The following is a 27,514-nucleotide window of genomic DNA, read 5'->3' on the forward strand; positions in this document are numbered from 1 at the left end:
AGGATCTGAGCCGAGACCCAGGTTCGTGCGAGGATCTGAGCCGAGACCCACGACCGTGCGAGGATCCATGCCGAGACAAGACCCAGGTCCGTGTGAGGATCCGTGCCAAGCCGAGACCCAGGTACGTGCGAGGATCCGTGCCGAGCCGATACCCAGGTCCGTGCGAGGATCCGTGCCGAGTCGAGACCTAGGTCCGTGCGAGGATCCGTGCCGAGACCCAGACCCATGTCCGCGCGAGTATCCGTGTCGAGCGACACCCAGGTCCATGTGAGGACCCGTGCCGAGCCGAGACCCAGGTCCGTGCGAGGATCCGTGCCGAGACCCAGGTCCATGCGAGGATCCGTGCCGAGCAAAGACCCAGGTCCGTGCGAGGATCCGTGCCGAGCCGAGACCCAGGTCCGTGTCGAGCCGAGACCCAGGTCCATCTGAGGAACCGTGCCAAGCCAATACCCAGGCCCGTGTGAGGACCCGTGCCGAGATGAGACCCAGGTCAGTGCGAGGACCTGAGCCGAGACCCAGGTCCGTGCGAGGATGTGAGCCGAGACCCAGGTTCGTGCGAGGATCTGAGCCGAGACCCACGGCCGTGTGAGGATCCATGCCGAGCCGAGATCCAGGTCCGTGCGAGGATCCGTGTCGAGCCGAGTCCCAGGTACGTGCGAGGATCCGTGCCGAGCCGAGGCCCAGGTCCGTGGGAGATGTGAGCCGAGACCCAGGTCCATGCGAGGATGTGAGCCGAGACCCAGGTTCGTGCGAGGATCTGAGCCGAGACCCACGACCGTGCGAGGATCCATGCCGAGCCGAGACCCAGGTCCGTGCCGAGCCGAGTCCCAGGTACGTGTGAGGATCCGTGCCGAGCTGAGACCCAGGTCTGTGCGAGGATCCATGCCGAGTCAAGACCCAGGTCCGTGCGAGGATCTGTCCCGAGACCCAGACCCATGTCCGTGCGAGTATCCGTGTCGAGTGACACCCAGGTTCATGCGAGGATCCGAGCCGAGACTTTGATCTGCATGAAGACCCCCCTGTTGGGACTTTGGATCCGTTTCGTGCCCGTTATCGGAATGTGGAGGGCGCTGTTGCTGCGTTTCGGTTCCGGACGGTGAAACGCGAACTTACACAGGAAAAGGGAGAGACGAGATATTGAGGTTCGATTGGTGGATTTATGAAGAGAATATCATCGAGACCGGTATGTAGACTATATGTATGTAGTTGGTAGATAAATAGCAACGGGGAGAGAAAACGGAGAAATGACGAGAAACTCGAGGAAAGATAGTTGTTGTAGCTCGGAGGCCTATTAGAGCGACAACATCGAGCGTCAGTGACGTCATTGACTGCGTGATGGGGATTGAGAAAGATAAGGAGGAAGGAACGAGAGAAAGTCGGGAGTGGGAGAGGTGGGGTGAGAGAGAAGAAGGGGTTACGAGAGAAAAGGAGTGAGAGGAAGAGGAAGGAGAGAAGGGTAAGGAGGAAGAGAGGAGGCGGGGAGGAGGTGGAGGGGGAGGAGGAGGGGGAGGAGGCGGGGAGGCGGAGGGGGAGGAGGGGAGGCGGCGGGGAGGAGGAGGAGGGGGGAGGCGGGGAGGAGGAGGAGGAGGGGGAGGAGGAGGCGGGGAGGAGGAGGAGGAGGGGGAGGCGGGGAGGAGGAGGAGGAGGAGGGGGGAGGAGGATGAGGAGGGGGGAGGCGGGGAGGAGGAGGAGGAGGGGGAGGAGGAGGAGGCGGGGAGGAGGAGGAGAGGAGGCGGGGAGGAGGAGGGGGGAGGAGCAGGAGGAGGGGGGGAGGCGGGGGAAAGGAGGGGGGATGGGGGATGGGGGGAGGAGGAGGGGGATGGGGGGATGGGGGGGAGGAGGAGGGGGGAGGGGAGGAGGAGGGGGGAGGGGGGAGGAAGAAAGGGGGGGGAGAAGAAAGGGGGGGGAGGAAGAGGGGGGGGAGAAAGAGGGGGGGAGGGAGGAAGAAAGAGGGGGGAGGGAGGAAGAAAGAGGGGGGGAGGGAGGAAGAAAGAGGGGGGGAGGGAGGAAGAAAGAGGGGGGGAGGGAGAAGAAAGAGGGGGGGGGGAGGAAGAAAGGGGGGGAGGGAGGAGAAAGGGGGGGAGGGAGGAAGAAAGGGGGGAAGGAGGAAGAAAGGGGGGGGGAAGGAGGAAGAAAGGGGGGGGGAAGGAGGAAGAAAGGGGGGGGAAGAGGAAGAAAGGGGGGGGAAGGAGGAAGAAAGGGGGGGGGAAGGAGGAAGAAAGGGGGGGGGAAGGAGGAAGAAGGGGGAGGAAGAAGAAGGGGGAGGAAGAAAGGGGGAGATGGAGGAAGAAGAAAGGGGGGAGGGAGGAAGACAGGGGGGGGAGGGAGGAAGAAAGGGGGGGCGAGGGAGGAAGAAAGGGTGGGGAGAAATGGGGAAGGGGAGGAAAGGGTGTGGGGGAAGAAGAGGAGGAAGGAAGAAAGAGGAGGAGGATAAAGAGGAGTAGGGAGATAAATGAGGAGTAGGAGAGGAGGGAGTAAGGGAAAGAGGGAAATGGGCAAAGGGGCGAGGTGCAGAGGAAGAAGGGTGAGGAGGGAGGAGAGGAGAGGAGAGGAGGGAAGATGATAGAGGGAGAGGGGAAGGAGGCTAGAGGGGAAAGAGGATAGAGGGAAGGGGAAAGAGGAAAGAGGGCAGAGGGGGAGGGGGAAAGGGGGCAGAGGGGGAGGGGGAAAGGGGGAGGGTAGGGGAGAAGGAGAGAGGAGGGAAGAGAAGGGGGGAGGGAAGCGAGAGGAAGGGGGAAAGGGGGAGGGGAGGAGGGAGGAGAGGCGGAAGAGGGGAAGAGGGGAGGGAGGAGAGGGGGAAAGAGGGGAGGAGGGGAAAGGGGGGAACGAGAGGAGACGGGGGGAGGAATGGGGGAGAAGGGGAATAGGGAGAAGGAGAGAGGGGGGAAGAGAAGGAGGGAGAAGGAGGAGGGAAGGGGGGAAGAGAAGGAGGGAAGAGAAGGAGGGGAGAAGAGAAGGAGTAGGGAAGGGGGTTAGGGGAGAATGAGAGAGGGGGGGGGGGGGAGGGGAAGAGAAGGAGGGGGGAAGAGGAGAGGGAGGGGAGAAGTGCCGGAGAATGAGAAAGAGAGAAGTCAAGGGAGAGAGGGAGGATGGCGACGTTCTCGCTGTACATATTGTGACGTTTGCGTTTATTTTTCACGATTTAGACGGAGGGCGGGATCGACCGACTAATCCGTGTTTGTGTCGCTGAGATGTTCGGACAGATGAAATAAATGACAGAAAGACGTCATGGATCGGAAGAGCATGAGAGACGCGAAAAGACGCGTCATCGTCAGACGATGTTGGTGATTGAAAGACACGTTAGTCGACAGACGAGGAGAAGGGACAAGAGACGACATAGCAGACAGAGGACTTCATGGGGACAAAGCAGACAGACGAGCAGACAGGGTTGTGATTCACATTATCTGTAACGTAGAGTTCGAGACCGCGGATCCCCGGAGTTCAATTTGAATCGTCCATCGACCAAGACAGACAAAACCCCCGTCGATCGTTCAAACACCTGTGCTGTACGTACGTACGTAGACTGTAGTGTAGGCTACACGTAAGACGGACGCGTACAGCATGGACGGTAAGAAATGGGTCGAAGTCTCCAGACTGCGCGAACAAGGACAAAAACCTGCGGCTCGACCAAGAAGGACCGATCTGGGACGGACCCGTTCATCCGTCCGACGGTAGAGACGGTCATGCGATCCTCGGAGGGTCCTGGGGGCTGCGCGGAGTGCAGGTACCACGGTACAAGCTGTTGCTCGAGGGAGACTTGTCCGTGTGCGCCGTTCGACACGGACGTTCGGCGTCGCTGCGACGAGGACTCGGACTCGGACTGAGGTTCCGTCGATGGGAGCTCACCACGTCCTCTTGGCGCAAGACTGTCTACACTCGCCACGGTGAGTCCGTCCTTGTGTCTACCATGCCACGTATGACACCTTACTTTGTTGTGTCTACCTTGTCAGGTATCACACCTTCCTTCAATGTGTCTACCTTGCCAGGTAACGCACCTCACTTTATTGTGCCCACATGTCCAGGTGTTTACCTACATACATGTGTCTACATGACCAGGTGTTGTTCCATTCATATACACGTGTGGACATGACCAGGTGTTATACGTACGCTTGTACTTGTGTGCTAATTTCCTCACGATCGATGAACACGACATGAATATCGAATATACCTGATCTGTAATCGTTATTGATACAAACTGAGTCGATCTGCATCAAGACTTTGGTTTGTTTGGTCTCTGTCTGATAAAGTGACCACCTGGAATGAGTTGTTTTTGTCCTCCTCCAAATATTTTCAAAGTGATGGAGAGTGTACATACACAGATACACTCCCATTGTCAGATCATCTATCGTACACACATACACTCCCCATTGTTAGATCATCTATCGGTACACAGATACACTCCCCATTGTTAGATCATCTATCGGTACACACATACACTCCCCATTGTTAAATCATCTATCGGTACACAGATACACTCCCCATTGTTAGATCATCTATCGGTACACACATACACTCCCCATTGTTAGATCATCTATCGGTACACAGATACACTCCCCATTGTTAGATCATCTATCGGTACACACATACACTCCCCATTGTTAGATCATCTATCGGTACACAGATACACTCCCCATTGTTAGATCATCTATCGGTACACACATACACTCCCCATTGTTAGATCATCTATCGGTACACAGATACACTCCCCATTGTTAGATCATCTATCGGTACACAGATACACTCCCCATTGTTAGATCATCTATCGGTACACACATACACTCCCATTGTTCGGTCATCTATCGGTACACAGATACACTCCCCATTTTTAGATCATCTATCGGTACACACATACACTCCCCATTGTTAGATCATCTATCGGTACACAGATACACTCCCCATTGTTAGATCATCTATCGGTACACACATATACTCCCCATTGTTAGATCATCTATCGGTACACACATATACTCCCCATTGTTAGATCATCTATCGGTACACACATATACTCCCCATTGTTAGATCATCTATCTGTACACAGATACACTCTCCATTGTTAGATCATCTATCAGTACACACGTACACTCCCCATTGTTAGATCATCTATCGGTACACAGATACACTCCCCATTGTTAGATCATCTGTCGGTACACACATACACTCCCCATTGTTAGATCATCTATCGGTTCACAGATACACTCCCCATTGTTAGATCATCTATCGGTACACAGATACACTCCCCATTGTTAGATCATCTATCGGTACACACATATACTCCCCATTGTTAGATCATCTACCGGTACACACATATACTCCCCATTGTTAGATCATCTATCGGTACACAGATACACTCCCCATTTTTAGATCATCTATCGGTACACAGATACACTCCCCATTGTTAGATCATCTATCGGTACACAGATACACTCCCCATTGTTAGATCATCTATCGGTACACACATATACTCCCCATTGTTAGATCATCTATCGGTACACACATATACTCCCCATTGTTAGATCATCTATCTGTACACAGATACACTCCCCATTGTTAGATAATTATCTATCGGTGCACACATACTCCCCATTGTTAGATCATCTATCGGTACACACATACACTCCCCATTGTTAGATCATCTATCGGTACACAAATACACTCCCCATTGTTAGATCATCTTTCGGTATTGTTACGTGTTCCTCCCCGACCTCCTGGTCTCGGTATACCTCCGAACCCCGAGAGGAGTCATGGCAGAAAAAATATGTTATTCTGTGTCAGTAATCAATAGTGAAACCACACCAATGATTATAAACGAACAAATGTTGTATTAAAAATCACACACAAGAATAACGGTACAACCAATAGCAATCAAAGTGCACTCAATACATCTTAAGATGGTACCATCAGCTAAAGTAAGATAACTCACTGCGCTCCCAGTGAATGAAAAAGAACCCTCCTCAATGCAGTATACTAAAAAAAAAAAAAAAAAAAACCACCAAACACCGTCCACCAAATCGTCCACCATCCACCAAACCGTACCGTCCACCAAACAGTGATGACTTCATCTACATCTCGCTGTCTGATAATATGGACCAACTTCTGTCTACCCATCCCAACTCTCTCTTCCTCATATGTGGTGATTTCAATTGTCACCATGCCAGTTGGCTGGGTGTGGGTACCTCTCTCACCAGCCATGGCTCCTCAGCAAAGGACTTCTGCGACTCACTGGGACTGACACAATCTGTCAATTTCCCGACCTGGATCTCAGTCAACGGAGCATCTTCTCTTCTGGACTTGGTTATGACTAACTTCCCTGAAAATGTCTGCTGCTCTTCTTCTGCTCCAATCGGCTCATCTGATCATGTGCTTGTTAAAGTGGACATCTCTCTGACCATTCTCAGGGAGCCTCCTCAGCATCGACGAGTCTGGCATTTCACTCAGGCCAACTGGCACGGTCTTCAAGCAGCCATCAATCATCTGGACTGGTCTCCCATCTCTACCACCTCTGACATCAACTCGTACTGGGAATTCTTCCAAAGTAAATTACTCTCTCTCATGCACAGATTTATCCCATCTCGTCTTCAGTTGTCATACCCTTCCTCCCGTCCATGGTACACGGAATCTTGTGGTGAGGCTGTTGCCCAGAAACAACTTGCCTTCGTCTCCTGGAAAGCAAATCCAACGGAAGGAAATCTCATTTCCTTTCACAAAGCCCGAACCAAGTGTGTGTCCACCCTCAGGAGAGCCAGGAAACAATATCTCTCAGTTCTCAAGACCGAACTCTCTTATCTGTCTCCCTCTTCCAAATCCTGGTGGCGTCTGGTCAAATCTGTTTCTGGTGTTTGTTCCCCCTCCATCCCCTCCCTTACCTCAAACGGCTACACAGCTGACTCCGCACGTGAAAAAGCTGAATGCCTCAACTCTGTGTTTGCCTCTAAATCTTGTGTCCCAAACCCATCCCTCTCTGTACCCACCGTACCCAGTCGTACCCAGCTGCTCCTGGACTCCGTGTCCTTTCCTCCTGATAAGGTGGAAAAGTTTCTGTCAACCCTCGACTCTGATTCTGCAACTGGACCTGACGGCATCAGCCCACGGGTCCTAAAATCCTGTTCTTCCGCTCTTTCACTCCCTCTCTCTGTTCTCTTCACCCTCTCTTTTGCTCAAGGTCAACTGCCATCTGCTTGGAAATCAGCCAACATCACCGCTTTGCACAAAAAAGGTGCAAAAACAGATCCTAGCAACTACAGACCAATCAGCCTTCTCCCAATTATCAGCAAAGTCATGGAATCCATCATTGCTTCGGATATGAAATCTTTCCTCTTCTCCAATGGCTTGATCTCTGATCATAAATTTGGTTTCAGACCAGGTCACTCTACTCTGGACATGCTGCTTCTGCTGTCTCAACAATGGATGGAGGTCCTCAATGCCAAACAGGCAATTAGAGCTGTCTCCCTCGACATATCACGTGCCTTCGATACGGTCTGGCACCCCGCTCTGCTCACCAAACTCTCCTCCTTTGGTATCCATGGAAATCTCCATGCATGGCTGGCGGACTTCCTCTCTCGTCGTAGTCAACGTGTGGCCCTGAATGGGTTTCTCTCATCTCCTCTTCCTGTTCAGGCTGGAGTTCCCCAAGGCAGTGTTCTGGGCCCTGTGCTTTTTCTGGTCTTCATCAATGATCTCTCTGACTCTCTTGAAATTCCTCTCTATCTCTTTGCTGATGACTCCACTCTCTGCCGCTCCATTCCTCATCCCTCAGATCGGCAGTCTGCAGCCTCCCCACTCTCTGCAGACCTGGACAAAATCAGACTGGGCAAACAAGTGGAACATGTCTTTCAATCATGACAAATCTCACACTCTTACGATGTCTCTCCGAAAAGACCGACTGGACAAACTTCCCATCTACTTTCTGAATAATCCTCTCCAAGAAGTTCTTTCACTCAAGCTTTTGGGTCTCACTATCTGCCATGATCTTTCCTGGGAAAACCACATTTCCAAGCTGGCCTCCAAAGCCAGTCGCCGACTGGGCATCCTCCGTCGTGCGAAGTCCTTCCTTGGCACACCTGAGCTCCTCACCACATACAAGGCTTTCATCCGCAGCTCAATGGAATACTGCTCTCCCCTCTGGGTTGGTGCTCCTGCCTCACACCTAGCTCGTCTTCATGCTGTTGAAACCAAAGCGTTCAGAATCATTGGAAACTCCCGCGATGACGCTTTCTCCGAGGGCCTTTCACTTACTCACCGCAGGCAGGTTGGTGGTCTTTCCGTCTTCTACTGACTCCTCTCCGGCCTTGCTCCCCCAGCTCTCTCTGGGCTCTGTCCCCCAAATATTCCTGCAGGTTGCACAAGATCTGCCTGCAACCCTCTTATGGTTAAACTGCCAAAATCAAGACTCTCTGCTCACCTTCACTCCTTCATACCTCTTTTCTCCCACCTCTGGAACAAACTCCCTCACTCTCTTCAATCCCACTCCTCCCTCCAGGTCTTTAAAACGGCTGTTCACCACCATCTCTTATCTTCCCCAATCCAAAACCTTGATCTTTTCTACCCCCGCTAATTTCACCCCAAATCCACTTTTTTGAGGTGACTTTTGTCTTCTTTCCTGGAAGTCCTTGGTGTCCTTGCGTTTTATACCTATCCTGCCTCCCCCCAGGCCCTCTGCCTCCCACACATCTCCCGATGTCCCTGCCCTCAAATGTTGTGTTTGTGTGCTTCCTCCCCTTCTCTCCCCATCTTGTCGACCGCTCCCCTTTTTATATACTTTGTTTGCTTGTTTGTTTGATTTGTTTGTTTGATAAATGTTAGCTCTTTCACGAGCCTCGACTCTGTATACAAAAAAACCCCCCAAAAAAACTCAAAGGTGATCCCCTCCTGCGAGTAGTGATGAGGCGATGAGGCGAAGAGGCGATAAATGAGGCGTAGGCAAAGTGTGGACAGTCACATGGTCCAAACCAAAAACAGACTGGCGGCGGAAAGGGAAATCCCAAAGGCTCGATCCGGACGTGCACGTTCACAGTTCAATCAGCGAACCGCAATGTAATCTTCAAACGCCGCTTTTGCGCACACACATCCCCGGCAGACGACAGGATGGTGAGAAAAGCTGATGCATAGCAAAACCTTTTTCGGTGAACGAAGCGCGAGGTGCAAAATGGCCGATAGCTCTTACTTGAGTCGAGGCGACCGGGCGAGGATTCTCCGGAACCTCAACGCCTATACCTGACTTTGCAGGTTTCTCAATCCTCCAGCGATAACACCTATCGCAGGAAATTCTTTCAAGGAAACTCAAAGTTCACTCGCGACATTCGTTCGATCACGCTCGCTACGGAGCTTCAAGACACGCGTCTTGTCCGAATTTTTCTTGCCACACCCTCTTCTTCTTCCCCTTCTTTTTCATCTTCCGGTTCCCGATCCAGCTTCCTGTCTCTTTTAAACATTTAACCTTTGCAAACGATTCATGAACAATAAACCTTTTGAAGAAAATAATCGTGCATAATATCAGAAATATGTCAAGTGGGTGAAAACCACAACGGAAATGACGAATCCGTAACACTTCCCCCCCTCAAGAAAGAAAGTTTGAACACAGTGAAAACTTTCTTTGCAGGCACACCCTTTAAACAAACAACAGTAAACTCACAACCAAATCATCAATTCCCGTGAGCAACAATGATCAATCTCCCAAAAATAAAGCGACAAAATTTCACACAACCCCCAAAGATTTCCAAAGTTAATTCACTCTGGACAAAGCATCAGCAACAGTGTCCCTGCCCTTTACATGTTCAATTTCCCAGTTGGACTCCTGCAAAGCCAAACTCCATCTCATCACCCTCTGATTTTACTTTTCGTTTCTTTTGAATGAAGGTTAATGGGTTGTGATCAAAACTCAAAGGCCAGCAAATCTATAGCACTTTTCCCGGGAGCCCGACCTGAAACCCAGGTTCCCATGGTGGTTGGGTGGTGAGGCATGGAAGTATTCACTACATGGACACCTTTTGGAACGTGGAGTTCACGGTTAGTCCGTGCAGGAAAGTTCACTACATGGACGCCTTTAGGAACGTGGAGTTCACGGTTAATCCGTGTAGAAAAGTTCACTACCTGTCGGCCTTTAGGAAAGTGGCATTCACGGTTAATCCGTGTAGGAATTTTGGCTCAGCTGCTCCGCAGCATTCAGTGCTTCAACTCTTTCTAGCTTTCGTAATAATCACGGTTGGACCGCTTGTCACTGTGGTCACGTGAATAGCGGTCTCCTTCTCGGCCACTACCCTGATAATCATTCCTTCGGGAGCTGCCGTAACTCTGGGAGCCTCCATAGTAATATCGACTGCGGCCACCACCAAAACTACCGCCGCGTTTTCCTCTTCTGTAGCCACCTCGACGCCTACGGCCTGCTTTCTCTACGGCTATGGTCCGACCAACCAAATCCTTGCCATTCCAATCCTTCTCTGCCTCTTTGGCATCCTTTGTGTTTTCAAATGTGACAAAGCCAAACCCTCTTGACTTTTGCGTTTCCCTGTCTTTTACCAGCCGCACTTCCAAAATCAGTACATATTTGCTGAAGACAGAGGTCAGAACTTCCTCCTTTGTTTTGAAGTTCAGTCCACCTACAAATAGCTTGCCAAATTTGCCGCCATCCCTGACTGGTGTGGTGTTATTTTCCCTACTGGGCTTTTTAACAACCATCGGGTTAACAGAAACTTGACCACCGGCCAAATCATTACTGATAACGAAAGATACTCCCTCTACAGGAAGAGTGGCTTGTAAACCTACGGTGACCGGTCCTGACACCAAATCAGACTCCAAATGGATGACATGAAGTGGAGCTCTAACACAGCCACCAATCCCCTGTAAACGAACACTATCACCAGTTGCCGTCTCCTCTGACAATGGCAAAATGCCTTCGAGCATTAAAGATTGATGTGCTCCTGTGTCCCTCAATACCCTAACAGGTCTCTGGTTAGTCGAGTCTCCATCCAGTGACACAAACCCCTCTGAAATAAATGGTTGGTAACCCTTTTGAGGGCGATTTCTCACATTTGCCATGGCATTCGGAGTTGTACTAGTCTGACTCCGCTCCGGATTGTTCTTTTCCAGGGCATAACATTGGGACCTCACGTGTCCACGTTTATTGCAAAAGGCGCAAGTAGGTCCGGAGGAGAAACTCGCAGTCTGCCTCGAGCCCCCTGGAAGATAAGTCTGCCTTGGAACTGTTGTTTTCTGATCCCTAAAAGTCGCGGTATCAGAGTTGTCCTCATAGTCATCTCGAGGCCGCCTCCATGAATTTTCGTTCTCCGCCCCAGATGTACCATAACTCCCCTGGCTAAGTCTAGGCGAGAAGTAAGGTTTGTGGAACCCCATCCTGTGGGTTAAGGCATAGTCATCTGCCATGGTTGCTGCCTCATACAGCTTTGATACTTTCCTTTCCTCCACATGTACTTTAATGTCGTCGTGGACATACTGTTGGAATTCCTCCACCAGGATCAATTGTCGCAATAGTTCGAAGTCTTTCCCAACCCCTATTGAATCACATCACCGATCAAACATGGTTTCTTTCATTCTGGCAAACTCCACATGGGTCTCACTCTCCCTCTTCCTGGCATTCTGGAATTTTTGCCGGTAAGCTTCGGGGACCAATCGTAGGCTTTGAGAATGGTTTTCTTCACTATCTCATAATCTGCACATTGGTCAATCGGAAAAGCCGAATAAATATCTTGAGCTTTACCCACCAGAACACTTTGCACTAACATGGTCCAGGACTCCTCCGGCCATTTTAGCATTTGAGCCACTTTCTCAAAGTGTGAAAAAAAATTTGCTACCTCCTTTTCATTGAAGGGTGGAACCAGCCTCACATGTCTACCAACATCCCAGGTGTTCTGACTAGGTGTCGAACCAGTCGGCATGGATGGTACCTCTCCCCGTTCTTTCATTAAATCCAGCTCCTTGAGTTTAATTTCCTGCTGAAGTGCCAAGTCCCGTTCCCTTAACTCCCTTTCGGCTTTTCTCTCCTCTGCTTTTCCCTTTTCTCTTCTCTCTTCGAGTTCTCTTTCCTGTGCTGCTCTTCTTTCCTCGAGTTCTCTTTCCTGTACTATTCTTTTTTCCTTGAGTTCTCGTTCCTGTTCTGCTCTTTCCTTTTCTCTTCTTTCTTCGAATTATCTTGCAGCTCTCCTTTCCTCTGCTTTTTTCTCTTATAACCTTTCCTGGAGTTCTCGTTCAACTCTCCTTTCCTCTGCTTTTTTCTCTTCTAACCTTTCCTGGCTCTGCAATTGCATTTCCAGTTTCCGGAGCTCCACATTTTCTTGTTCCTCGGGTAACCAATCCAAGGCTCCCTCTTTCCATGTTCCTTGTCCCACCAGAGATTCTATCACCAATCTCTGCATCTCTGCTTTCTTCATATTAGCTCGGACCTCCAAGCTAAAATGTCTGGCCAATATCAAGAGTTCCGATTTTTTTAACGCTCGAAACTGTGTCTCACTAGGGGACGCTGCAAACTTTTCGGCGGCAAACACCAGGGTGACTATCAGTTAACACCTGTTAACCTTCACCCCCGCTAATTTCGGTCCCCTTGTGTTTTATACCTCTCCCCCCCGCCCTCCCCCTCCCACGCCTCCTGCCCCCAAGCCCTCTCCCTCCCACACTTCTCCCTGCTCTCAAATGTTGTGGTTGTGTGCTTCCCCTTCTCTCCCCATCTTGTCTTCCGCTCCCTCTTTTTGTGTGTTTTGTTTGTCTGGTTGATTTGTTTGTGAAATAAATGTTAGCTCTTTCACGAGCCTCGATTCAGTATACAAAAACAAACAAACAAAAAAACCCAAGAAATTGCTAAAAAAAGCATTTTTATTTTTTTTGAAAAATTTGGGAATGTTGGAAAAAAAGTTCCAAATTTGGGAATTCTGGGAATGTGATGGAATTCTTTCCCGGACGAACTTTAGGGATTTTAATCCACAGTACGATATTTCGGGAATTTAATCAGCAAAGCCGAGCCCCAAATTTCTCCCCAGTATGAACCCCCAATTTCAATCTGGGTCAAACCCGAACGGATGTTATTAGGGAATTTCTTTTATCTCGGACGAAGACCCAATTTCGAGCCCACGAGTCAATTGGACGAGCCCCCAATTTCTGTTACGTGTTCCTCCCCGACCTCCTGGTCTTTCTCCCCGACCGCCGCTTCCTCCCCGACCGCCGCTTTTGCGCACATACCTCCGAACCCCGAGAGGAGCCATGGCAGAAAAAATATGTTATTCTGTGTCAGTAATCAATAGTGAAACCACACCAATGATTATAAACGAACAAATGTTGTATTAAAAATCACACACAAGAATAACGGTACAACCAATAGCAATCAAAGTGCACTCAATACATCTTAAGATGGTACCATCAGCTAAAGTACGATAACTCACTGCGCTCCCAGTGAATGAAAAAGAACCCTCCTCAATGTCTCTATAACTCAAAGGTGATCCCCTCCTGCGAGTAGTGATGAGGCGATGAGGCGAAGAGGCCATGAATGAGGCATAGGCAAAGCGTGGACAGTCACGTGGTCCAAACCAAAAACAGAATGGCGGCGGACAGGGAAATCCCAAAGACACGATCCAGACGTGCACGTTCACAGTTCAATCAGCGAACTGCAATGTAATCTTCAAACACCGCTTTTGCGCACACACATCCCCGGCAGACGACAGGATGGTGAGATAAGCTGACGCGTAGCAAAACCTTTTTCGGTGAACGAAGCGCGAAGTTCAAAATGAATGACGGCTCTTACTTGAGTCGAAGCGACCGGGCGAGGATTCTCCGGAACCTCAACGCCTATACCTGACTACGCAGGTTTCTCAATCCTCCAGCGATAACACCTATCGCAGGAAATTCCTTTCAAGGAAACTCAAAGTTCACTCGCGACGTTCGTTCGATCACGCTCGCTACGGAGCTTCAAGACACGCGTCTTGTCCGACTTTTTCTCGCCAAACCCTCTTCTTCTTCCCCTTCTTTTTCGTCTTCTGGTTCCCGATCTGGCTTCTTGTCTCTTTTAAACATTAACGCTTTTAACCTTTGCAAACGATTCATGAACAATAAACCTTTTGAAGATAATAATAGTACATAATATCAGAAATATGTCAAGTGGGTGAAAACCACAACAACGGAAGTGATGAATCCATAACAGTACACACATACACTCTCCATTTTTAGATCTATCGGTGCACACATACACTCCCCATTGTTAGATAATCTGTCGGTACACACGTACACTCCCCATTGTTCGATCATCTATCGGTACACACATACACTCCCCATTGTTAGATCATCTATTGGTACATACATACACTCCCCATTGTTAGATCATCTATCGGTACATACGTACACTCCCCATTGTTAGATCATCTATCGGTACAAACATATACTCCCCATTGATAGATCATCTATCGGAACACAGATACACTTCCCATTTTTAGATCATCCATTGGTACTCGCATACACTCCCCATTGTTAGATCATCTATCGGTACACAGATACACTCTCCATTGTCAGATCATCTATCAGTACACACATACACTCCCCATTTTTTGATGATCTATCGGTACACACATACACTACCCATTGTCAGATCATCTATCGCTACAAACATATACTCCCCATTGTTAGATCATCTATCAGTACACAGATACACTCCCCATTGTTAGATCATCCATTGGTACACGCATACACTCCCCATTGTTAGAGCATCTATCGGTACACAGATACACTCCCCATTGTTCGATCATCTATCGGTACACACGTACACTCCGCATTGTTAGATCATCTATCGGTGCACACTTACACTCTCCATGGTTAGATCATCTATCGGTACACACATACACTCCCCATTGTTAGGTCATCTATCGGTACACACATACACTCCCCATTGTTAGAGCATCTATCGGTACACACATACACTCCCCATTGTTAGATAATCTATCGGTACACAGATATATTCCCCATTGTTAGATCATCTATCTGTACACAGGTACACTCTCCATTGTTAGAGCATCTATCGGTACACACATACACTCCCCATTGTTAGATAATCTATCGGTACACAGATATACTCCCCATTGTTAGATCATCTATCTGTACACACGTGCACTCCCCATTGTTGGATCATCTATCGGTACACATGTAAACTCTCCATTGTTAGATCATCTATCGGTACACACATACACTCCCCATTGTTAGATCATCTATCGGTACACAGATACATTCCCCATTTTTAGATCATCTATCGGTACACACATACACTCCCCATTGTCAGATCATCTATCGGTACACACATACACTCCCCATTGTTAGAGCATCTATCGGCACACAGATACACTCCCCATTGTTAGATCATCTATCGGTACACACATACACTCCCCATTGTTAGATCATCTATTGGTACACACATACACTCCCCATTGTTAGATCATCTATCGGTACACACGTACACTCCCCATTGTTAGATCATCTATCGGTACACAGATACACTCCCCATTGTTAGATCATCTATTGGTACACACATGTACTCCCCATTGTTAGGGCATCTATCGGTACACACATACACTCCCCATTGTTAGATCATCTATCGGTACACACATACACACCCCATTGTTAGATCATATATCTGTACACACATACACTCCCCATTGTCAGATCATCTATCGGTACACACATACACTCCCCATTGTTAGAGCATCTATCGGCACACAGATACACTCCCCATTGTTAGATCATCTATTGGTACACACATACACTCCCCATTGTTAGATCATCTATCGGTACACACATACACTCCCCATTGTTAGATCATCTATCGGTACACACATACACACCCCATTGTTAGATCATATATCTGTACACACATACACTCCCCATTGTTAGATAATTTATCGTCGTTTCTAAAATGCACTATATCGATCCTTTCTCCATCTTTCTCATTCTTTCTTTCTTCGAACAAATGTGTGTGTACCCTCCTTTTTTCCAAATCTGTGTTCGCACCTTCATTCTCATTCCAACCACGTGTTCTCCACTTCCATCCTCCAAATCCACGATGTTCACTGCTTCATTATCAATCCAAATAAGGGTTTTTTTTTTTTTTTTTTTTTTTTGTATACTGAATCGAGGCTCGTGAAAGAGCTAACATTTACTTCACAAACAAATCAACCAGACAAACAAAACATACAAAAAGAGGGAGCGGAAAACAAGATGGGGAGAGAAGGGGAAGCACACAAACACAACATTTGAGAGCAGGGAGATGTGTGGAAGGGAGAGGGCTTGGGGGGAGGAGGCGTGGGAAGGGGGGGGGGGGGGTGGAGGGAGAAGTATAAAACACAAGGACACCAAGGACTTCCAGGACAGAAGTTCAATCCCACTCCACCCTCCAGGTCTTTAGAACAGCTGTTCACCACCATCTCTTATCTTCCCCCATCCAAAACCTTGATCTTTTCTACCCCGGCTAATTTCATCCCAATTCCACTTTTTGAAATACCAACTTTTGTCCTGGAAGTCCTTGGTGTCCTTGTGCTTTATACTTCTCCCTCCCCCCCCCCCCCTTCCCACGCCTCCTCCCCCCGGGCCCTCTCCCTTCCACACATCTCCCTGCTCTCGGATGTTGTGTGTGTGTGCTTCCCCTTTTCTCCCCATCTTGTCTTCCGCTCCCTCTTTTTGTGTATTTTGTTTGTCTGGTCGATTTGTTTGTGAAGTTAATGTTAGCTCTTTCACGAGCCTCGATTCAGAATACAAAAAAAAGAAAAAAAAAAGTTGGTATTTCAAAAAAGTGGCATTGGGGTGAAATTAGCGGGGGTAGAAAAGGTCAAGGTTTTGGATGGGGGAAGATAAGAGATGGTGGTGAACAGCTGTTTTAAAGACCTGGAGGGTGGAGTGGGATTGAAGAGAGTGAGGGAGTTTGTTCCAGAGGCAGGAGAAAAGAGGAATGAAGGAGTGAAGGTGAGCAGAGAGTCTTGATTTTGGCAGTTTGATCATAAGAGGGTTGCAGGCAGATCTTGTGCGACCTGTAGGAATATTTGCGGGACAGAGCCCAGAGAGAGCTGGGGTGGCAAGGCCAGAGAGGAGTCGGTAGAAGATGGAAAGACCACCAACCTGCCTGCGGTGAGTGAGTGAGAGGCCCTTGGAGTTCGCTTCATCGCGGGAGATTCCAATGATTCTGAATGCTTTGGTTTCAACAGCGTGAAGACGAGCTAGGTGTGAGGCAGAAGCACCAGCCCAGAGGGGAGAGCAGTATTCCATTGAGCTGCGGATGAAAGCCTTGTATGTGGTGAGGAGCTCAGGTGTGCCAAGGAAGACTTCGCACGACGGAGGATGCCCAGTCAACGACTGGCTTTGGAGGCCAGATTTGAAATGTGGTTTTCCCAGGAAAGATCATGGCAGATAGTGAGACCCAAAAGCTTGAGTGACAGAACTTCTTGGAGAGGATTATTCAGAAAGTGGATGGGAGGGTTGTCCAGTCGGTCTTTTCGGAGAGACATCGTAAGAGTGTACGATTTGTCAGGATTGAAAGACATGTTCCACTTGTTTGCCCAGTCTGTGATTTTGTCCAGGTCTGCAGAGAGTGAGGAGGCAGCAGACTGCCGATCTGAGGGATGAAGAATGGAGCGACAGAGAGTAGAGTCATCAGCAAAGAGAAACAGAGGATTTTCAAGAGAGTCAGAGAGATCATTGATGAAGACCAGAAAAAGCACAGGGCCCAGAACACTGCCTTGTGGAACTCCAGCCTGAACAGGAAGAGGAGATGAGAGAAACCCATTCAGGGCCATACGTTGACTACGACTGGAGAGGAAGTCTGCCAGCCATGCGTGGAGATTTCCATGGATACCAAAAGAGGAGAGTTTGGTGAGCAGAGCGGGGTGCCAGACCGTATCGAAGGCACGTGATATGTCAAGGGAGACTGCTCTAATATCCTGTTTGGCATTGAGGACCTCCATCCATTGTTGAGAAAGCAGAAGCAGCATGTCCAGAGTAGAGTGTCCAGGTCTGAAACCAAATTGACGATCAGAGATCAAGCCATTGGAGAAGAGGAAAGATTTCATATCTGAAGCAATGATGGATTCCATGACTTTGCTGATAATTGGGAGAAGGCTGATTGGTCTGTAGTTGCTGGGATCTGTTTTTGCACCTTTTTTGTGCAAAGCGGTGATGTTGGCAGATTTCCAAGCAGATGGAAGATGACCTTGAGCAAAAGAGAGGGTGAAGAGAACAGAGAGAGGGAGTGAAAGAGCGGAAGAACAGGATTTTAGGACCCGTGGGCTGATGCCGTCAGGTCCAGTTGCAGAATCCGAGTCGAGGGTTGACAGAAACTTTTCCACCTTGTCAGGAGGAAAGGACACAGAGTCCAGGAGCAGCTGGGTACGACTGGGTACAGTGGGTACAGAGAGGGATGGGTTTGGGACACAAGATTTAGAGGCAAACACAGAGTTGAGGCATTCAGCTTTTTCACGTGCGGAGTCAGCCATGTGGCCATTTGAGGTGAGGGAGGGGATGGAGGGGGAACAAACACCAGAAACAGATTTGACCAGACGCCACCAGGATTTGGAAGAGGGAGACAGATAAGAGAGTTCGGTCCTGAGAATGGAGAGATATTGTTTCCTGGCTCTCCTGAGGGTGGACACACACTTGTTTCGGGCTTTGTGAAAGGAAACGAGATTTCCTTCCGTTGGATTTGCTTTCCAGGAGACGAAAGCAAGTTGTTTCTGGGCATTAGCCTCACCACAAGATTCCGTGTACCATGGACGGGAGGAAGGGTATGACAACAGAAGATGAGATGGGATAAATCTGTGCATGAGAGAGAGCAATTTACTTTGGAAGAATTCCCAAGATGAGTTGATGAGGCGGCCGGCTTTTGTCTTAAAACAAATATGGCGGCCGAACCACGTGACTGATGACGCCATTATTCACTACTCACTACCTCACACCATCAGAGACTCCTCCTCACTCACCACATTCAAAACATCACTCAAGACCCACCTGTTCAGCAATGCATTCAACATTCAACCCACAGCATTTAACCCCTGACTATCACTTCTCCTTCTCCCTCCTTTTGCTTTAAATATTTCCCTATTGATCCTTGTCTTTTTGCAATTGTTGTTTCCATGTTTTGTTATGCATTATGTTTTGCACTCTGTCAAAGCGCCTTTGGGCGTCATGAAAAGCGCTATACAAAATAAATGAATTCTTATTATTATTATTGATGTCAGAGGCGGTAGGGATGGGAGACCAGTCCAGATGATTGATGGCTGCTTGAAGACCGTGCCAGTTGACCTGAGTGAAATGCCAGACTCGTCGACGCTGAGGAGGCTCTCTGAGAATGGTCAGAGAGATGTCCACTTTAACAAGCACATGATCAGAAGAGTCGATTGGAGCAGAAGAAGAGCAGCAGACATTTTCAGGGAAGTTAGTCATAACCAAGTCCAGAAGAGAAGATGCTCCGTTGACTGAAATCCGGGTAATTGACAGATTGTGTCAGTCCCAGTGAGTCACAGAAGTCCTCTGCTGAAGAGCCATGGCTGATGAGAGAGGTACCCACACCCAGCCAACTGGCATGGTGACAGTTGAAATCACCACATATGAGGAAGAGAGAGTTGGGATGGGTAGACAGAAGTTGGTCCATATTCTCAGACAGCGAGATGTAGATGGAGTCATCACTGTTTGGTGGATGGTACAACACACATATGAGCAAAAGGTGGGAGCAAAGGGGAAGCCGTAGCCAAAGGTATTCCTGGGGGTGAGGTGGAGAGAGGGCAGTGCAGGGCGAGTGAGGAAGAGAGTTTTTTTATAAAGATAGCAACCCCACCTCCAGGACGAGGCTCAGGTCTATCATACCGGAGGAGGGAGTAACCTGGGAGAGATACCAAGGAATCAGAGACATCATGAAGGAGGAAAGTTTCTGTTAAGCAGATCGTGTCTGGTTTGTCAGAAGCAACCTGTATGGAGAGATCAGACAAGTTTGAGCGAAGGCCCCGGATGTTTGAGGTCCATACTGTTAAGGAAGAGGAAGGGGGAGCATCGGATACAGAACAGGGGGGGGGGGGGGGGGGAGCGGTAGGGTAAGATGTGGAAGAGGAGGAAGAGGTAGGGAGAGCTGTTGAAGGTGTGTCAGAGATTACAGAATAGCTTGGAGAAAGGGAAGAATGGGGCAGACAAAAGGTTTGATGGTGATTGGGAGAGGCGCAGTGAGGTGTTATTTGACGAGGGGGAAGAGCGAGGCAGAAGGTTGAGGGAGATGAAGGTGAAAGTTGGAAGGGGGAAGAAGCGGGGAGGACGCTTTGAGGGGGAGGGGTGAGAGGGGAGTCTAGGAGGGGAGGAGCGAGGGAGAGTCTCGGAGGGGAGGGGTGTGGGGGGAGATTTGAAAGGAATGGGTGATTGGGAAGATTTGGAGGGGAGGGGCAAGGGGGAAGATTTGAAAGAGATGGGTGATGGGGATGATTTGGAGGGGAGGGGCAAGGGGGTAGATTTAGAGGGGAGGGGTGATGGGAAATGGGATTTTGGGGGTGATGGGATTTTGAAAAATGTACAATTAATGGGAAACGAACATTTATTGCAAAATGAGTTTCTTGAGACATTCGAGTCAAAAACATTCAAACACAAAGACATTCGAGACATTCGGGTTGACTCCTTATCAATCCAAATCAGTGTTCACTCCTTCCTCATCAATCCAAATCAGTGTTCACTCCTTCCTCATCAATCCAAATCAGGGTTCACTCCTTCCATATCAATCCAAATCAGTGTTCACTGCTTCCTTATCAATCCAAATCAGTGTTCACTGCTTCCTTATCAATCCAAATCAGTGTTCACTCCTTCCTTATCAATCCAAATCAGTGTTCACTGCTTCCTTATCAATCCAAATCAGTGTTCACTGCTTCCTTATCAATCCAAATCAGTGTTCACTCCTTCCTTATCAATCCAAATCAGTGTTCACTCCTTCCATATCAATCCAAATCAGTGTTCACTGCTTCCTTATCAATCCAAATCAGTGTTCACTCCTTCCATATCAATCCAAATCATTGTTCATGGCGTCCTTATCAATCCAAATCAGTGTTCACTCCTTCCTTATCAATCCAAATCAGTGTTCACTCCTTCCTTATCAATCCAAATCAGTGTTCACTGCTTCCTTATCAATCCAAATCAGTGTTCACTGCTTCCTTATCAATCCAAATCGGTGTTCACTCCTTCCTTATCAATCCAAATCAGGGTTCACTGCTTCCTTATCAATCCAAATCAGGGTTCACTCCTTCCTTATCAATCCAAATCATTGTTCACTGCTTCCTTATCAATCCAAATCAGTGTTCACTCCTTCCTTATCAATCCAAATCAGGGTTCACTGCTTCCTTATCAATCCAAATCAGGGTTCACTCCTTCCTTATCAATCCAAATCAGGGTTTATTGCTTCCTTAACAATCTAAATCAGGGTTCACTGCTTCCTCGTAATCCAAATCAGGGTTTACTGCTGCCTTATGAATCCAAATCAGGGATCACTCCTTCCTTAAAAGTCCAAATCAGGGTTCACTGATTAATCAATCCAAATCAGGGTTCACTGATTATCAATCCAAATCAGGGATTCTCCTTCCTGATCAGTGTAAATCAGGGGTCACTGCTTCCTCGTAATCCAAATCAGGGTTTACTGATTATCAATCCAAATCAGGGTTCACTGATTATCAATCCAAATCAGGGATCACTCCTTCCTGATCAATCCAAATCAGGGTTCAATCCTTCCTTAAAAATCCAAATCGGGGTTCACTGCTTCCTTATCAATCCAAATCTTCAGAATCATTGGAATCTCCTGCGATGAAGTTAACTCCGAGGGCCTTTCACTCACTCACCGCAGGCAGGTTGGTGGTCTTTCCGTCTTCTACCGACTCCTCTCCGGCCTTGCTCCCCCAGCTCTCTCTGTGCTCTGTCCCGCAAATATTCCTTCAGGTCGCACAAGATCTGCCTGCAACCCTCTAATGGTTAAACTGCCGAAATCTAGGCTCTCTGCTCACCTTCACTCTTTCATTCCCCTTTTCTCCCGCCTCTGGAACAAACTCCCCCACTCCCTTCAATCCCACTCCTCCCTCCCGGTCTTGAAAACAGCTGTTCACCACCATCTCTTATCTTCCCCCATCCAAAACCTTCATCTTTTCTACCCCCGGTAATTCACCCCAGATAAAAAATTTTTTATTATTTATTTTATTCCAACTTCTTTCCTGGAAGTCCTTGCAGTGTTCATATGTTTTATACCTCTCCCACCTCCCCCCAAGCCCTCCCCCTTCCACATTTCTCCTGATGTCCCTGCTCTCAAATGTTGTGTTTGTGTCCTTCCCCCTCTCTCCCCATCTTGTCTACCACTCCCCTTATTTTTTGTGTTTTATGTGTCGGTTTGACTTTTTGTGTGATTAATGTTAGCTCTTTCACGAGTCTCGATCTTGTATACAAAAAAACAAAAAACAAAACGGGGTTCACTGCTTATCAAGCCAAATCCGGGTTCACTGCTTCCTTATCAATGCAAATCAGTTTTCACTGCTTATCAATCCAAATCGGGGTTCACTCCATCCTTATCAATCCAAATCGGGGTTCACTCCATCCTTATCAATCCAAATCCGGGTTCACTCCATCCTTATCAATCCAAATCGGGGTTCACTCCATCCTTATCAATCCAAATCGGGGTTCACTCCATCCTTATCAATCCAAACCGGGGTTCACTCCATCCTTATCAATCCAAATCGGGGTTCACTCCATCCTTATCAATCCAAATTCGGGGTTCACTCCATCCTTATCAATCCAAATCGGGGTTCACTCCATCCTTATCAATCCAAATCCGGGTTCACTCCATCCTTATCAATCCAAATCGGGGTTCACTCCATCCTTATCAATCCAAATCGGGGTTCACTCCATCCTTATCAATCCAAATCGGGGTTCACTCCATCCTTATCAATCAAAATCCGGGTTCACGGCTTCCTTATCAATCCAAATCAGTTTTCACTGCTTATCAATCCAAATTGGGGTTCACTCCATCCTTATCAATCCAAATTGGGGTTCACTACTTCCTTATCAATCCAAATCGGGGTTCACTCCATCCTTATCAATCCAAATCAGGGTTCACTCCATCCTTATCAATCCAAATCAGTTTTCACTGCTTATCAATCCAAATCGGGTTTCACTCCATCCTTATCAATCCAAATCAGTGTTCACTCCATCCTTATCAATCCAAATCGGGGTTCACTCCAGCCTTATCAATCCAAATCAGGTGTCACTACTTCCTTCTCAATCCAAATCAGGTTTCACTGCTTATCAATCCAAATCGGGTTTCACTCCATCCTTATCAATCCAAATCAGGGTTCACTCCATCCTTATCAATCCAAATCGGGGTTCACTCCATCCTTATCAATCCAAATCAGGTTTCACTGCTTATCAATCCAAATCAGTGTTCACTCCATCCTTATCAATCCAAATCAGGGTTCACTCCATCCTTATCAATCCAAATCGGGGTTCACTCCATCCTTATCAATCCAAATCAGGTTTCACTGCTCCCTTTTCAATCCAAATCAGGTGTCACTACTTACTTATCAATTCAAACCAGGGTTCACTCCATCCTTATCAATCCAAATCGGGGTTCACTCCATCCTTATCAATCCAAATCGGGGTTCACTCCATCCTTATCAATCCAAATCGGGGTTCACTCCATCCTTATCAATCCAAATCGGGGTTCACTCCATCCTTATCAATCCAAATCAGGTTTCACTGCTTATCAATCCAAATCGGGTTTCACTCCATCCTTATCAATCCAAACCAGGGTTCACTCCATCCTTATCAATCCAAATCGGGGTTCACTCCATCCTTATCAATCCAAATCAGGTTTCACTGCTCCCTTTTCAATCCAAATCAGGTGTCACTACTTACTTATCAATTCAAACCAGGGTTCACTCCCCCTTCTTCCAAATTAGGGTTCACTGCTTCCTTCTCAATCCAAAGTTGACCTCAACATTATTCAAGTCTGTTCTCCCATAATTTCAAAAGCGAATTTTGAGCTTTTCAAACACAACGTGGAAAGCGGCCACCATAAATCGGAGACAGACGAATAAATGGACAGTCACCATGGTTCACAATATTTTATGGATGACTTCCCTTTCAAGGAACTTTAACAGAGAAAGAGACCATTACTCATTAGGCGCATTAAGCATGCCATGCACAATGGCTACCAACCGATGACAGTTTTTTTGTATACAGTCAAGGATCCTGGAAGAGCAAGGACACTGAACGGATCAGGATGCAACAGGACAAAATAAATAGTTGTGAGAGGCGCAGGTCACCAACAGAGGAGTTGAAGGACAAAATAGAGGGAGACTTGGACAAACAATGTCGTCTGTACGTGTAGGAATAATAGGCGACACTTCCGGAGAGCAATAATATTATGTCTGGGAGTAGAGCAAAATCTAGAGCTAGGTAGATCTGTATAGGTAGGTATTCGACTGTCGCGGTAGGGAATCTACCTGTAATAAGTTTTTCATGTTTAGGCGTTTGTCGGGATAAGGTGTATAATTGTGGATCTACCAGGAGATTCGTGTGATAGTTAGATAGGGACTAAAAGATAACGCCCTGTGAGTCTCACCTAGTAGTCAAACCTTTGTCCATTATGGCACTGCAAACCACATAAACACTTAGTTAGGTCCCTAGTGCAACATTAAATAATTCCTCCCCTTTGACATGACTTTGGAAGAGAATAGACGAGAAATCGGGCTGGAACACCGCCATAATCGGCCGGCACCGTTTACACCTCCGCAGTGCCTACGAACCTCGCATACCACATGCTATGACCGGTGACCACGGAGTCGGGGGACGGGAGCGGGAGTGAAGAGAGCGGCAGAGGGCGTGACCTTGGCGAGCCGGGTGAGGCTCTGATAGGCTGAGGAGTGCGCCGATGTGACGTCATCGGCCAGGGATATTATCGAGGGCAGGACGCCATTTTTCAGCAGTCCCGGTGTGGGTTGAGATGAGAGCGGAGCCCTGACTTGAGAGTTGATACGAGTGCAGTTCGTACGAGCAGTTGACGAGTGCCATAATCAAGTTCAAGCAGTTCAGACCGAGATCCTGAAGACGAGTTCAGGGCGTGAGGGGAGCTTGCTGTCCTGCTTTTGGGGCCTCGTGTGCGAACGGAGTGGGCGTTGGCTCGGGCCTTTGCGTTGCTGTGGTGCTCGGAGGCGGTCGGAGAAGGCCTGGTGGCGGCCGAGCGGGGCCATGTTGCAAGAAGACGACAGAGACAGATAAGCCTGAGCTCCGCGTACACTGTACATGACGTGACGTGTTTCTTTTGTAATTCATAATCCCCGGTTTTGTATTTGAGGTCTGGAGTGCGGGATCCCGATTTAGAATAGCTTATTACCGGCGCGTATTTTCCTGTCCTTGTTTTTCCATAATAAACCCTTGTATTATTTTTGTATATATCTGAACGCAGTTTCCTGGGTGTTTGATTTTAATAGGTAAGGCTGCAGAGCTTTCGCTGTGTCCCGCCATTCCGCGCGTTTAAGTGCTTGATTGGAATCCGCTATTGAGTTTTCGCCTCGGGAGTTTAAAGCCTCGTAATCGGCTATTCGCAACTTTGATGTTAATCGGAGTTGCGTGACAATATGCATTAAAATCTCACAACGTACCAACATGCAGGCTCCAATCCCGTGCACCATACCCAGCATGCATTGCCCAGTGACGTCCACAACATAAAGCCCCAGCGCCGCCTGCTGTTATAGGAACACTAAAATGTAACATCTCCTTTCCTTTAACAAGAATTCAACACCGAAACACAACCATAAAACTAAAACGACACTCTTCGACGTCACGACGTTGGCCGACGTGCTTCCACCCACATTATTACACAATTATACAAATATGTACCACGTTTGATTTAAATCCATTCAGCTATTCTCATGTTATCACATTTTTACCTGACATGACCTCTGATCTTTGACCTCTTGATGGCAAAATCCAACTAGAACGGCACTCAGTAGAGAGCATACCTCCGCCTGGTTGGCGAGATCACTCAATGGTGAAGAATCACTTCGAAAATTCCACTAGCTGGATCCGGATCTTGATCTTCACCAACATTGTATCGATTCTTCCTTGTCACACACACAACCTGTCCAACATGTTTTGTCCAAATCCATCCGTAACTTTTTGAGATATCCTGCTCTGTATCGTTTTTGGCCCGATCTCCCAATTGTGAAGAATCACTTTAAAATTCTCGTAGCCGGATCCGAATCCGGATCTTCACCAAAATCTAATCATTTCTTCCTTGTGACATGTGCTACATCTCTGCTAAATTTCGTCCGAATACGTCCACAACTTTTTGAGATATCTTGTTCACAAACGGACAGACAAACAGGGGTGAAAACATAACCTTCATCCACCATTGGTGGCGGAGGTAATCAGTTCATTTTTGCATCACACATACTTATACCAAGTTTGTTCAAAATCCCATCACTGGTTCACAAGTTATTGTGGTGAAGGTTTTTATGCCTCGGCCGACAGTCGCCGGGGGCATTATTTTTACCTAACATGACCTCTGACCTTTAACCCTATGATCCCAAAATCTATTCAGTTCATCTTTACCTCATTATACATACCTGCACCAAGTTTGACTAAAATCCCTTCAACCGTTCTCAAGTTATCGCAGTAATGAAAACCTATCACAGACGGACGGACAGATGGACAACGGTGACGTCATCGACGGAGGCACAAAAATCTAATGAAGAGTTCAAAGTTCCCTATCTCATGGATCACAGACAAAATTATTCATCCTGGCAAGCCTGGGTATAAGTCTGCCAACCGGGTTCATTATTCATCACTGAATCCGAGGAGTGCGAGGACTCGCATTCACCCATGATCAGGGGTGTCTCAAAGCTGGTCAGACCATCAGACATGCCACCATCTGTAGGGTGGTTACAAACCTCATCTGCAGGTTCCTCACCATCCTCAGACAGAGCATCGCCCACATTAATGTCATCAATCGTCCCCCTCGATTGCCCGAGATGCCGTCTGTCCCGACGATACGCACAGCCGTCAGATGTTCTGACTTGGTACGACCGTTCTGAAACAGGGAGCACAACAGTAGCTAGTGTTCACTCAGCTCAGAGAGCTCAGTGACTTTCAATGTGGCACAGTCATAGGATGCCACATTTCCAACAAGTCAGTTTATCAAATTTCTGCCCTGCTAGAGCTGCCCCGGTCAACTGTAAGTGCTGTTATTGTGAAGTGGAAACATCTAGGAGCAACAACAGCTCAGCCGCGAAGTGGTAGGCCACACAAGCTCACAGAATGGGACTGCTGAGTGCTGAAGCTCGTAGCGTGTAAACATTATCTGTCCTTGGTTGCAATACTCACTACCAAGTTCCAAACTGCCTCTGGAAGCAACGTCATCACAACAACTGTTTGTCAGGAGCTTCATCAAATGGGTTTCCATGGCCGAGCAGCCGCACACAAGTCTAAGATCACCATGTGCATTGTACAATGCCAAGCGTCGGCTTGCCGCCATTGAACTCTGGAG

At 48.0% G+C, this 27,514-nt stretch overlaps 1 protein-coding gene across 3 annotated transcripts in view; it reads left to right on the forward strand.

Moving 5' to 3' along the window:
• The first annotated feature begins 1,049 nt into the window (after positions 1 to 1,049).
• Positions 1,050 to 27,514, forward strand: part of LOC137434823 (C-Maf-inducing protein) — a 239,688-nt gene continuing 213,223 nt past the window's right edge. The window contains exon 1 of one of the 3 annotated variants that reach the window (XM_078785034.1): positions 1,050 to 1,183. In XM_078785034.1, coding sequence (XP_078641160.1) covers positions 1,160 to 1,183 — 24 coding nt within the window. In that variant the 5' untranslated portion in view covers positions 1,050 to 1,159. Of the gene's footprint in view, positions 1,184 to 2,918; positions 3,885 to 27,514 lie in introns of those variants that run through there. The other 2 variants (XM_068127950.2, XM_068127952.2) reach the window with 2 other exon arrangements.

This window comes from Myxine glutinosa, chromosome 9 (genome assembly GCF_964187855.1).
Source record: "Myxine glutinosa chromosome 9, kmMyxGlut1.1, whole genome shotgun sequence".
Classification (NCBI taxonomy): domain Eukaryota; kingdom Metazoa; phylum Chordata; class Myxini; order Myxiniformes; family Myxinidae; genus Myxine; species Myxine glutinosa.